This window comes from Hyperolius riggenbachi, chromosome 5 (genome assembly GCF_040937935.1).
Source record: "Hyperolius riggenbachi isolate aHypRig1 chromosome 5, aHypRig1.pri, whole genome shotgun sequence".
NCBI classification, from domain to species: Eukaryota; Metazoa; Chordata; class Amphibia; order Anura; family Hyperoliidae; genus Hyperolius; species Hyperolius riggenbachi.
This window is the reverse complement of record NC_090650.1, coordinates 401,894,670-401,908,703: the sequence shown is the minus strand read 5'-3', so window position 1 is coordinate 401,908,703 and position 14,034 is coordinate 401,894,670. Positions and strand designations below refer to the sequence as shown.

General features: G+C 47.7%; 1 protein-coding gene across 1 annotated transcript in view; it reads right to left on the bottom strand.

The window, feature by feature from the left end:
• Positions 1 to 6,583: 6,583 nt before the first annotated feature.
• LOC137519140 (fibrocystin-L-like) overlaps positions 6,584 to 14,034 on the bottom strand; it is a 328,027-nt gene continuing 320,576 nt past the window's right edge. Inside the window, exons 69-70 of the mRNA XM_068237923.1 lie at positions 11,647 to 11,906; positions 6,584 to 7,786 (exon numbers count right to left, since the gene is read on the bottom strand). Of these exons, the coding sequence (XP_068094024.1) occupies positions 11,665 to 11,906 (242 nt within the window). The 3' untranslated portion in view covers positions 6,584 to 7,786; positions 11,647 to 11,664. The remainder of the gene's footprint in view (positions 7,787 to 11,646; positions 11,907 to 14,034) is intronic.

Genomic DNA, 14,034 nt, shown 5'->3' with positions numbered 1-14,034 from the left:
TGATATTCTGCCTAATCCCTTTTGTACTGCGATTGTGTATATATTATTGTGCACTTAGATAGTCAGGTGTTATATATATTTGTCACTGCTTCCCGGGTTATTTGTATATATTGGGCCTGATTCACAAAGCGGTGCAAACTTTTTCGCGGAGTTTTGCGCCCGCAATTTGCCGTGATTCGTGCGATCGCTGACTTTTCGCGCGCAAAAGTCCGCGATCGCGCGAATCGCGGGAAAATTGCGCTCGGAAAAGTCCACGAAAAAGTTTGCACCGCTTTGTGAATCAGGCCCATTGTGTGCTGTGCATATGTTTGTATGATAATTGCACTTAGGCTTGTATGTATGCTTGCATTATTGCATTTGCAATAAATAATCATTTTTGCACCTTATTTCCTGGTTCCAGTGTCTGTATACTGCAAACTGTGGTCAAACCCTGTTTCTCCGTTCAGGCTCCTGACAGTCATAGTTAACAATCAGGAGGAGCCAGGAGGTTGTGGTGGTGGTGGTAAAGGGTGGTAAGGCAGACATAGTGATTCCCAGCCACTTCATGTCCCCCTCTTGCCAACAACAGGGAAAGACTCACCCAACAAGGTCTGGCGGTGGTTTTTCCTTGCACGGGAAGCGGTGTAGGGAGCAGAGGAGGCCACTGAGGACTGGCCGCTTGAACAGGCCTCAGTGTCGGCAGGAGTGGCAGAGAGGGTTCTGGTGCTCTGAGTCTGACCACTGCCAGTGCCAGCTTGCTCCAGCCACATGATGTGGGGTACTTGTACTTTATTAAAATTGTGGTTGGACTGGGGTACTTGTACTTTATTAAAATCAGGGTTGGACTTAAAAGCAAATCAGCACGGAGTGACAGACCTCAGAGGAGAAGACAGTGCACATTAACTGTCTAACTACACAATAATTACACGTTGCCCAGAGGGCTAAACCATAAATACCAGAAAATTGGTCAATAGTAGACCTATCCCATATACACGACAATATGATTGTTGTAATAGTACATGGGAGGTTTCCTGTCTCAATTAGTGAGGAGTTAAAGGACTGTATTAGTGGTCAATGGTGATATACACACTGGAGGGTGAGGGTCTTTGCTGATCCCCCCCCCCCCCACTGGTCGGGTTTTTGACAGTGGGGTGTAGCTATCTCAGCCCCAGTGTCACCATATGAGACCTGTGTAACAGTTCTATTTGCTCTAATGTGAGGTACCTATATAAGTCGCACAATTGTGGCAAAAACACTGGGTGCAAGTTCCCCTGATACTGGGGTGCAATCTACTGGCACACAGGTCAATATTGTAGTCGGCCACACTTGTTAAAAAGACCCCATAGGGGTCAAGGATATAGGTAGCTTTCCTTCACAGAAGGTAACTGGGGTAACAAGTATAAGTGGGTGCATAAGTGTCAATATCTACAGTGCACTCAACAGTTGTTTCGCCCTAAAGGGCGTCGTCAGGAGAAAATAGGGCACAACATAATAAACATTATGTCTGGTATAATGTTAAGCCTGGTCTCTGTGCACAGCACACACACAGGACCTAATAGCAGCTGCTGCAGGCCTGCAGCACAAACTCTGACTGTCACTGAATGAAATCAAGCTAGCTACCTAATACACAATAGAACAATAGTGTAGTAAAGGTGTTAATCACTGAAAAGCTTTAGGTTTATAATGGTATACAGCACTTGCTAGGCCAGGCAGCCGCACTGGAGCATGTCTCTCAGTGAGCAGTCACAAGCAAGGATGAGATTTCTCATCATGGCACCCCTCCTTCTATACGGATATCCGACCAGATATCTGGATTGCGGATAAATATCTGCATTACCCAGATAGCGCTATTCAGATTTGCACAGAAATCCGGAATCCGAATCTGAGGTCGGATAGCTGAAAAAGTTCAATTATCTGGGTAGCTCGGACATCTCAAATCCGGATGAGTAGCACTACTGGGGGCATCTACACCAGGCTACCTATAATGGGGCACCACCTATATCGGCTACTTATACTGGGGGAACCTATACTTGGCTACCTATACTGTGGGCACCTATGCTTGGATACTTATACTGGGGGCCGAGACAGAAGGGGATAAGAGGTAACACAGGGGGATAAAAAAGGCACCGGGGGGAACAGAGGTGGACAAGAGGCACAGGGAGAAAATAGATGAGAAGGGAACATGAGGTCACACAGAGGGACACAAGAGAGGCACAAACTGAGGTAAGACAGAGGGGGACAAAAGAGGCACAAACTGAGGTGAGACAGAGGGGGACAAAAGAGGCACAGGAAGAAAAGAGGGGGGCAAAAGAGATCGGATAAAGAATAAGAACGGACCTACAAGTCCCTATCTCATTTGTTAACCGGGGACTACTTGTATTTTGCTAGTATTTGGCCCCACCTACAACATGACATGGCCACGGCCACTTTTGCCGCATCACGCTGTGCATGCCACTTTCTTCAGTGTCGGAGCCATGCACATTTTTCGCCACAACGCAATTCGCGCACGGACATGGGGGTGGGGTGGCTAGTGGGCAGGCATGGCAACTAGTGGGTGAGCCCATGGATGGATGGGGGGGGGAGCCAGACCTGATGATGTGAGAGGGGCCCAAAAATTTCTGATGGCGACCCTGTGGGTAACTAACCCCTTCTCATCCAGCCGCACACCTGAGGCAATTAAGCCTCATTTTAATCACAAATTTGAGTCCTTACTCCTGAGCCCATCACTACTCCCTGCATGGGCATAACAATCACCCCTGCAACCCCACCATCACAGGGGCGGGCCGGGGGCTTTGGGGCCCCTTCTCCTCCCTCTACTTAAAGGGGTACTTAAGTCAAGGGGGAAAAATGAGTTTAACTCACCTGGGGCTTTCCTCGCCCCCTGCAGCCGATCGGTGCCCTCGCAGCCCCGCTCTGATGCTCCTGAACGCGAGTGATTCTTCGCGTTCCCAGCCACAATAGCACCCCCTATGCTGCTATTGCAGCCTCCTGGCCGCAATAGCAGCATAGGGGGCGATATTATGGCTGGGAACGCGGAGAATCACTCGCGTTCCCACGCCTGTCGGCCAGTGACGGCGAAACCGAAAGTTGCCGCCGGCGGGTCCAGGAGCATCAGAGGGGCTGCGAGGGCACCAATCAGCTGCAGGGGGCTCAGGAAAGCCCCAGGTGAGTTAAACTCATTTTCCCCCCCTTGACTTAAGTATCCCTTTATGCCATGCAGAGTAGCGAGTTGCGGGAGCGTGTGCAACTTTTTCCTTCTTCCAGACGCTGCTTCAAATCAGAATACTCTGTGCTGCCATTCACCGACTCCCGATCACATGACCTGCATGGGGTTCGGGGACCCATGCTAATTCTTTTTGCAGGGGGGGGGGGGGGGCAATTAAGTCTAGTTACGTCACTGACTCCCTGGCATCACCTTTCATACGTTCTGATTCTTGAAGATCTTGTCAGTTTTTTACTGCTTGGCAAAGTCCTTGAGTCAGACAATCCCTCTCTGGCATCACCTTTCATACATTCTGATGCTGACAGCCTTTTGAGGGCTCGTTTCCACTATCGCGAATCTGCATGCGTCCAACGCATGCAGATCCGCACATGTAATACAAGTGGATGGGCCTGTTTCCACTGTAGCGTTGTTGAGGTGCGTTTTTTTCAGCGTGAAAAAAACGCACAAAAGAGCCAACGATTTCGCCTGCGTCGGGAATCCGTGCGAATCGCCGCTAATGTATTTAATAGTAAAAACGCATGCGTTTGTTACATGCGTTTTTACCCGCGATTTCGCGTGCGATTTCGCACCTTTTTCAATTTTATTTAGCCCTGGCAGTGTCATGGTTAATTTCGCATGGCACCCTGCCATGCGAAATCGCATGCGAAATCGCGGGTAAAAACGCATGTGGAAACGCATCCGCATGCGTTTTTACAAGCGTCGGAATGCGGCCAAAATCGCGTCGCAACAGTGGAAACAAGCCCTCAATATAAAACAGGTTAACTTATTCTCTAAAGATCGGTTTGAAAAATTCCCACACCTTTGAACATGACCCGACACAGCTCTGGCTGGTTTCAGCTATTATAAGGATTGTTAGCTTACTTGTATAGACTTGTATTTATGTTTTTCACTTCCTCGTACATCTATTACGGGACATGTTTGACAGATACTGACTAGAAATCATCGGAAAGGGGAAATTCCGTTCCGCCGGAATTCTGCCAGCGCTAAATTCCATCGCTATCAGATTTCCGCAGACTTTTGCGGATTTTTTGCGGAAAAATTAAAGTAATCGCAAATGAAACCTCTTTAATGCCAAATGGCTGTTTCCCTGATCATTTATTTTATTTTATTTTTTTTGCAGCAGGAGGTGTCCCTTTAAGCCATGGGAACAATCACTCTCGTTCCCATGCCTGTCGGCCGGTGACGGCCAAACCGGAAGTGTTCGCCGGCGGGTCCTGGACCATCGGAGCGGGGCTGCGAGGGCACCGATCGGCTGCAGGGGGCTGAGGGTAGCCCCAGGTGAGTTAATCTCATTTTTTTTACTTGGCTTTATGTTCACTTTAACGGGTAGCATGGCCCCGGGGAGGGAAAAGGTCTAATTGGGCAGATTTTTGTCATAATTAATCCAGGAGTGTACTCACTTTTGTTGCCAGCGATTTAGACATTAATGGCTGTTTGCTGAGTTATTTTGATGGGACAGCAAATTTACAGTAATACAAGCTGTACATTGACTATGTTACATTGAATCAATGCGTCATATCTTAAAGGGAACCTAAACTGAGAGGTATATGGATATTTCCTTTTAAACAATACCAGTTGCCTGGCAGTCCTCTGATCTCTCTGACTGCAGTAGAGGCTGAATCACAGACCTGAAACAAGCATGCAGCTAATCCAGTCTGACTTCAGTCAGAGCACCTGATTTGCATGCTTGCTTGAGGGGCTGTGGCTAAAAGTATTAGAGGCACAAGATCAGCAGGAGAGTCAGGCAACTGGGATTATTTTAAAAGGAAAAATCCACATGCTTCTCAGTTTAGGTTCCCTTTAACCTCCTTGGCGGTCTGATTCTTTCCAGATTTTAGGGTCTAAAAGCGGTGCAATTTTTTTTCACTCTGTCAGACCCTAAAACCTGAAAAAAATCATTCTGGCAGGGAGATCTGCAGCAAAATAAAAAAAAAAAAGTACCTTCCTGGGCTCCTGTGCTGCAGTTTTCTCTTTGCCCACAAGATGGCGCTAATATACATATAAACGAATTTCTCTATATTTCTCTAATATAGAGAAGTTCGTTTTCAATATTAGCCCCGCCCCCGATGACGTCACGCTGCCACCACCGCTCTGCTGCCACCACCACGGCTGCGCTGCTCCAACTGGCTGCCGGGTCCCCGGTAGAATAGCGGGGACATGGGGGATCCCGGCGGCCAGGGAAAGACCCTACACTGCCAGGGAGTGAGGCTGGAGTCCCGCTGCGCAGCGAGATCGCGCGCGGGACTCCACAACTACATGTAAAGTGCTGCACTCCCTACCCCGACCTGAGCTCGGGATCACCGCTAATAGCTTATTTTTTCTACCCCGAGCTCAGGTCGGGAAAACCGGCAAGGAGGTTAAAGAGGAACTGTAGTGAAAATAACAATGAATAACATTGCTTATACTCATTTATATTGTAGATTATTTAGTAGTGTTGGCCATTGTAAAAACTTTCCTCTCCCTGATTTACATTCTGAAATGTATCACTGGTGGTGACATATTTAGTTCTGCCAGGTGATCTTTGCGGAATGTTCATTACTGAGAGTTCCATGCACAGAGGGAGATGTGGCTTGCTTGGCCGTTATTTCCCACAATGCAATGAGGTTCACAGACAGCAAACTTTCAGGACCATGTTCATGACATCACACTGTGGGAGGGGTTTCACCACAATATTAGCCATACAGAACCCCCTGATGATCCATTTGAGAAAGGGAATAGATTTCTCATGGGAAAGCGGGTATCAGCTACTGATTGGGATGAAGTACAATCCTTGGTTACAGTTCTTCTTTCAGTGCTGTCCCATTAAAAGATATAATAAAATATTTACAAAAATATGAGCAGTGTACTCACTTTTGTGATGCTGAGATACTGTAGATACATAGGGCTTGAATCACTAAGGCAAATAGCATGCCTTATCCGAGTTAACACACCTTATCAGAAATAACATGCCTTATCAAAGTTAACACGCCTTATCAGAGTAGCATAGCAAGCACTACGAGCCTCCAGCGGCTCAGGGCAGGACGAGTGGAGCTCTCGTCATTGCCAATTAGCAGGCATAAGTTCGTAGTGCTCACTATGCTACTCTGATAAGGCTTGTTAACTCTGATAAGACATGTTATCTCGGATAAGGCAAGCTATTTGTCTTAGCAAATCAAGCCCATAGTATTAATAACCAATTTTACAGGCACCAGAAGATACCTACAGAACGATCTGGCTTCTTCCCACTGATCTGAATCTGTAGAGTTATTATTGCCAAACAATTAAAGAAAGTGCAGAATCATTTGTACCAAAAATAGTTTATTTCACAATTTTCAGATATGAATGGATATCATTTTGTGCAAATATTTGATCAATAATCAGTAAATGGAAGCCAACATAGAATTACAAGTTATGACATATATGACTTTATTATTGTTAATATATTGTACAGACGCGTAGCTATGGGGGGGGGGGGGGGCAAAGGGGTAAAAGTGTCCCCAGGCGCTGCAACTTGGGGGCGCTCAGCTGTTGCCACTGTCTCCCGCGAAGAATCAGTTTTACAATACAGAAACTGAGAAGGGACAGCCCGGCGACAGCTACATGCTCCTTCCTCTCCCAACCCCTCCCCTCTGTTGTGCCTGCGTGATGATTGGATAAGTCATGCAGGTGAGGGTAGGAAGAGGTAGATGAGCAGCAGCAGCATTTCATATGAGAACAGGGAGCCAGCGCACTGGGGACAGGAAGAGGATGTGTGAGACCAGGGCTGCTGCTCTGACTGGAGTCTGATTTGTTATCAGGAAGGGCTGAAGGGCTGTCAGTGTCCCCCTCCTCTCCTCTGTGCAAACACACCCACAAGCCTGCTGTGGGAGAGACAGGCTCTGCAGACCGCTCCTGTGACGCCAGCATTCCCACACAGGACACTTAGGCCCATTCACACTTAAAAGTGCAAAACTGTTTTGCGTGGGTGATTTTTAAGTGATTTAACACAGAAAAACCACTGGACAAGTATGCGTTCTTGGAGCGATCGCGATTAGGCCTTCTATATATGCTTATCGCGATCGCACCCGAATCTACAAAAAAGCTGCAGGTAACACGTTTGGCGATTGCAGCTAATTGCAAATAGCTAGTGATCAGCGGCAATCACTGCAGTGGGATCACTACCATTTACTTAGTATTGTGCTAGCGCTTTTCAATCACCCGCTAATCGCCCTAGTGTGACAGGGCCCTCTATCCCAAAGCCCTGACCCTGGTGACTAGTATATGAAGCCTGCTGTTATGCAGATGGACTATGTACACTTGGCTCCACCTATGACCATGCCCACACTCTACATGACCACTCCCGCTTTGCGCACCACACACCCACCCATCGGGGGGGGGGGGGGGGGTGGGTAAGACAGTCTTTTGTCCCCTGGCGCTGAAAACCCCAGCTTTGCCTCTGGTATTGTATACATGAAGTAAGACTTGTTTTATTTTTCATTAATCAGCGATAGAAAGAGATTACACTGATAGATTGCACTGCACACAATATATATTCTATATAATGATATTTCTGAGCACACAGGGAAATACGTTCCGCTATCCATCGTTCCTGCTGGTCTGACTGCTCTGCGAAACACAGAAAAATATCCTTATTATTATCACGGCAACAACAGCAATACATGCAACATAAGCATCTTCATATGTAATTCCTTTTACAGAGACCCTGAGCAGTCCCCTAAAATAAAAAATATTACTTACCTTGGCTTCCTCCAGCCCCCCGTAGGCCATGAGGTCCCCCGACGTCATCCTGGCTTCTGTCAGTGTCCCTCCAGCGGTTCCCGTTACTGGCGACACCCGGGCCGGGTGTCAGGCCGGCTCTTCCTGCTTTATGACGCTCCTCGTCATCACCCCGGCCGCTGTGCAACATCACGGCCGCCGGCGTGCCAGTCCTGCGCATGCGCGGTTTTCTAAATCTAAACCACGCATGCGCAGGACTGGCACGCTGGGCGCTGTGATGACGAGGAGCATCATAAAGCAGGAAGAGTTGGCCCGACACCCGGTCCGGGTGTCGCCGGTAAGGGGAGCCGCCGGAGGCACATGGACAGGAGCCAGGTTGACGCCGGGGGACCTCGCAGCATACGGTAGGCTGGAGGAAGCCCCAGGTAAGTGACATTTTTGATTTTAGGGGACTGCTCAGGGTCCCTTTAAACAATGCACGTTGCCTGGCTGTCCTGCTGATCCACTGCCTCTAATATGTTTAACCATAGACCCTGTAAAGCATTCAGATCAGATATTTCTGCCAAAACAAAGGGTGATTCCTTGTTTCAGGTGTGTGATTCAGACAATACTACAGCTATAATGATCAGCAGGACTGCCAGGCAGCTGGTAATGTTTCAGGATGGTTTTACACTTGTTTTTTGTGGTGCACTGCTCCTGCATGGAGGCGCCCATTTAAAGGGAAACTTCAGCCTAAACAAACATACTGTCATTAAGTTACATTAGTTATGTTAATTAAAATAGATAGGTAATATATTCTCTTACCCACCCTGTTTTAAAAGAACAGGCAAATGTTTGTGATTTCATGGGGGCTGCCAGCTTTTCCATGGGGGCAGCCATCTTTTTGGCTGAATGGAGGTGACAAGGAGCATGAGACACAGTTCCAACTGTCCTGTGTCCTGAGCACCCCTCGCAGCTGCGCACTAGGCTATAAATCTCAAATTCAAAATAAAATAAAAAAATTGCTCCAAAACAGCAGATTGAGAACAATAACATCAGAAATCCCATCATGCTTTGCACTGCATCAGGGGAAAAATGCCCTGGCAGTTTTCTTCTGATGCTGTAAAATTGTTAAAGAAACACCAAGCATTTTCAATGCTGCTGAGTATATTTTTAGTCTGGAGGTTCACTTTAAGGGGAAAGCATCCCATGGGACAGTTGAGGGCACCGTCCATCACACCACATATTTAGAGGGAAGTTTTCCCTCTGATTTTTGGATTTCTAACTGCCTGTGGGTTTGGGTACTGCTTTCTGTTCCTTATTTACAGGTCAAGTTAGAGGCAAAGGGCCTTACTGGCTGAAACTCTTTTGTCTACTTTGCTGAACCTATCAGCTTGCTGCTGCTGGTATATTAGTAGTTAGCAGATTACGATCATCACTTGTCTTAATCTCTTATTTAAGTTATGCTATTAGTATTTAACCTGTTATGTGTCTGTTACCGGGATGGGGGGGGGGGGGGGAGTGTGCCCTCATACGGTCCCATGCTACCATATAACTCTGCGTCAGAGTGTGCCGACAGGGTCATATGCATAGCACCGCCCCCCTTCAGTGACAGGAAGTACGTCACTGTGATTCCTATCTGTCCACATTGCCACATTGCACCACGCTCCGTCATTTACCCATTGTGCGTCATCTATAAACTTCTATTAACCCAAGCACCAGCCATGAAGCATGGTGCTTGCCGTAACACACTGCTGCCCTTGCGTCGGCTTGGATAATTTCAGCACACCGCAAAGGACGACAATAAGTGTGAAAGTCTCCATAGACTTCCATTGCTTCTGCAGCCCCTTGCGGCAAAATATTGTAGCACAACGCAGGTTTAGCTTCTATGGGTTTGATTCACTAACCAGCGCTAAGTGTTAGCGTCGAAGTGAAAAGCCTCTTCGTGCCACAAAAGTAGCATCGCACAAAGCAGCATTCAGAGCGCGCAGTGCAATGCGTCGGTAATAGTGTGCAGTGCAATGATAGCGTCGACCCGCTGCCCTGTAAACGTCGCAATGACGTTTGATGCGCCGCTTCTGGGGGCACCCGATGCGCCGTTTTTGGCGCACCGAATGCGGTGTTTAGAGGGCAGCGGGTGCGACATTATAGTCACACCGCGCACTATTACCAGCGCACGACGCCGTGCACGCTGCTGTGTGCGATGTGTGGGCGCAAACCACCTAACTCCGTGGTTTGCGCCTGTTAGGGCTTGATTCACTAACCGGCGGTTAGTGAGCCTTAAAGGGAACCTTAACTGAACGGGGGGTAAAGAGTTTCACTTACCTGCGGCTATTACCAGCCCCCTGCAGCAGTCCTGTGCCCCTCCTACACTGCGCCCTGAGGCTGGAGCCTCTTTCGCCTCAACCTCAGCCTGGCCCTGGCTGGATTAAAGAATACCTGAGGCGGTTTTTAATAAAAAAAATAAGGAACACAAAGGCATGTTCCCATTTGAAGGACATGCCTCTGTGTGCCCTCAGATCCACTGACAGCCCCTTAAGTGCTGCGCTAGCCCCTCTCAGCAGCTTGTCGACATCGGCAGACCAATGGGGAAGGGGAGTCCCGTGCAGGAGAAGAACTCCTGTGTAACGCCTCTTGGCCTGGCCTCACCCCTGTCCCTCCATGCCAATCATGGCTCTGTGCTCTCAGAAGAGAGCACAGAGCTGTATTTGTAGCATTGTGACCCCAAGGTCACAAAACTGAAAGTGCTGTAATACAGCAAATAGGAGCGGCAGTGAGAGGCGGCAATGGACGCTACCTGACCCGGCCACCGCGACACCCCCCCATTCCCCCCCCCCCTTCCCTTTTGGATCATGTAGTAAGCTTTTTTTTACTATTTTGACCAGCTTGGGTTCTCTTTAAAGTGAATGGGAACCGCATTTTAAAAACAATGAAGCAAATGCTTACCTAAGGAGAGGGAAGGCTCTGGGTTGTATAGAGCCTTCCGTCTCCTCTCTCGGTGCTCTCTATCCTGTGCTGGCTCCCCCCGTTTCAATCCCCCGCCGAAGGGGTATTTGGAAGTCTTCGGGAGCCATGTCCTCCCGAAGACGTGCGGCTCCATACTGCACAGGCGTGAGCATGCAAGAGAGCATGCTTGCGCAGGCGCAGTACAGGGCTGCCCTTCTTCAGGAGCACTCGGGCTCCCTGAAGACTTCTGAAGCCTCCTTCAGCTGGGTAAAGCAGTATTTTACTAATTTTGTCAAATACTGCTACCGGGCGAGCCAGCACTGGAACGAGGGGACCAGGAGAGGAGCCAGAAGGCTCTATAGGACCCAGAGCCTTCCCTCTCCTTGGGTAAGTATCTATCTCATTTTTTTAAATGTGGTTCCCATTCACTTTAAAGAGATCCTAAAGGGGGAGGGATATAAAGGTTGCCATATTTATTCCCTTTTAAAGAATGCATATTGCCTGCCTGTCCTGCTGATTCTCTGTCTGTAACACTTTTAGCCATAGGCCCTGAACAAGCATGCAGGTCAGATGTTTTCTTGCCTGGGGTGGAAAAAGGGCCCAAAATTGTCCAGTCTGCTAAGATCATACAATTGTGATTTTGAGATACATTTTGGTGAATTGTTTTCTTGTTTTTTGTTGTTGTTGTTATTTTTTTTTAGTTTCAAATACACTCTACCTTATGTAACGTGGGTGGGAAGGTGAGGGGGAAAAAGTGTGATAGTAGTGTCCATACACTTTGTTTCTTACTGTAAAATACAAATAGTAGTAATGATGAAACTCACCAGTGATGCAGCAATTGTTTATTCATCACCCATTAACAGGTTGAGGGTCATCAGGGTGACGGCCAGCACCAGCAGTGCTTGGAAGGGACTGTAGGTGGCAACAGCTGAGTCCCCAACATTGGGTTGGGGAGGAGGTTGGTTTGTTGAAGCTGTGGTGGTGTTAGTAGCTGCGGTGGTCGGTGGTGGTAAAGATTTTGCAGCAAATGTTCTAGTCTGAGCAGACACCTGGTTAAGGACAAACTCCAGCTTGTATCCGCTGCCTGTAACACAGAGGAAATTATTATGTCACCGAGAAGAACTGATATGTGTAAGGCTATTTATTGACTCTGGTGCTCTATACTCTATCTATAGAGGCTGGTGGAGACTACCCTGTCATTGGTTGCTGACCTAATGTCACATGGGTCACCAGTGGGACCAAGTGGAGACACTGCCAATCACTTTTAGCCCCTGAGACCTCCGTAGGCCTTAGTGTGAGACCTGGCAGAGATAAGGGTGCCCAAGAAAGGAGACAGAAAGGGGTTCTAACGCCTTCCTGATCCCACAAAGAAAATATGATAGTGGTTTCTGTCTCATGCATTTTTGGTTGGGAAACAATTCTCAACTTTCTGGAAAGGAAGTACTGCCATGAGGATGCAGGGCAGCAATACAAATTTAAAAAAAGTTCTAACCCCTAGCTACACAATCTCTACACCTACAAATGTGTATATGTAATGGAGACCCCTGTTTATTTCATTCCCTACATATGCCTAACACTGACCTCCTCCCCTATCTCTGCCTAACACTAACCTCCCCCTTACCTACACTTAACACACACACAGAACATTTATATCATGCTTTTCTCCTGGCAGTCTGGCAGACTCAAAACGTCAGAGCTGCAGCCACTAGCATGCACTACCTACGCCTAAAACTAACTCCCCCCTTACCTATGCCTAACACTAAGCCCCCCCCCACCTACACTCAGGGGCATATCGGGGTAACATAGAGCTTATGGCAAACACTGAAATTGCACCCCCACCCCCTTCTTCCATCAGAGCCCCGTTACTTTGTAAAAACTGCATCCGCTCCTGTCTCGCAAATGTGTTATTATGGTTGCCTGTGTTTTTTGGCTTGGGATATTGCTGAAGTTACTGTTTTTGGAAATATGTCTTCCTATTCCCTCTCTGTCCACTTTCCTAACACTAAGACAACTGCACCATGCATAAAATTAGGTAGCCCCAGATAACTACTACTACTAACTACAGAATTAATCTGATTTGAGAAAAGGCGCAGCACAGGAGCAGGCAAAGTGGCAAAGCACAGGAGCAGGCATGGCGCCCATGGTGCCCATGGCAAGAGCCATGCCTGCACCCCTCTAGATACGCCTCTGCCTAAACCTAACACTAACCTCCACCTTTCCTTCACCTAACACTATGTTCCCCCACCTACGTCTAATACTAACCTCCCCTTTACCTATGCCTAATACTAACCTCCCCTCTACCTACACCTAACATTAGAGAGGAACTCTAGTGAAACTAATGTAACAAAAAAGTGCTTAATTTTTACAATAATTATGATTTAGTCAGTGTTTGCGTATTCTAAAATCTTTCCTCTCCCTGATTTACATGGTGACATTTTTACTGCTGGCAAGTGATGTCACTGGAAGGAGATGCTGCTTGCATTTTTGGCAGTTGGAAATAGCTGTAATTTCCTACACTGCAACAAGGCTCCCACAGTGTGATGTCAGTACCTTAGTGCTGTGAGGCGCTGACATCACACTGTGGGAGGGGTTAAACCACAAAACCAGCCATACAGAGCCCCCTGATGATCTGTTTGAGAAGAGAAATAGATTTCTCGTGGGAAAGGGGGTATCAGCTACTGATTGGGATGAAGTTCAATCCTTGGTTATGGCTTATTTTTACGTTCCCTCCCACCGCTAGCCAGAGTTTGTGGCCATTGACGCAAATTGCATTGTGGACTATGGCGGTGCCCAATTTACCAGGCGCAACTTGCTTCCAATTTACTGTAGCATAGAAACTAATCTTCACTACAATAAGCTGTGCTTGTGATCACCAGTTAATGATAAATGCCTCTATGGAGTCTACTAACAAAACACATGCTGGTTATTGTGCTCCTTACCATGTATAGTTTATTTCAGAGGCCACCAAGTAAACCTTCCTGACCGTCTAACGCCGAAAGGCGTCAAGAGCGGTGGGTCGGAGATTAGCGGGGTTCGCGCGTGCGCATCCTCGCTTGAGTGAATCAACAGTCTGCCAGCAGCAGACTGAAAAAAAAAAAATACGGATGGTTTTTATGTTTGTATAATGCAGCACGGTACTGGGGACAGCTGTGTCACTTGGCTGTCCCCTGGAGAGGCTCTGGTCGCGATCCCCTCTCATAGGCTGATTGGCT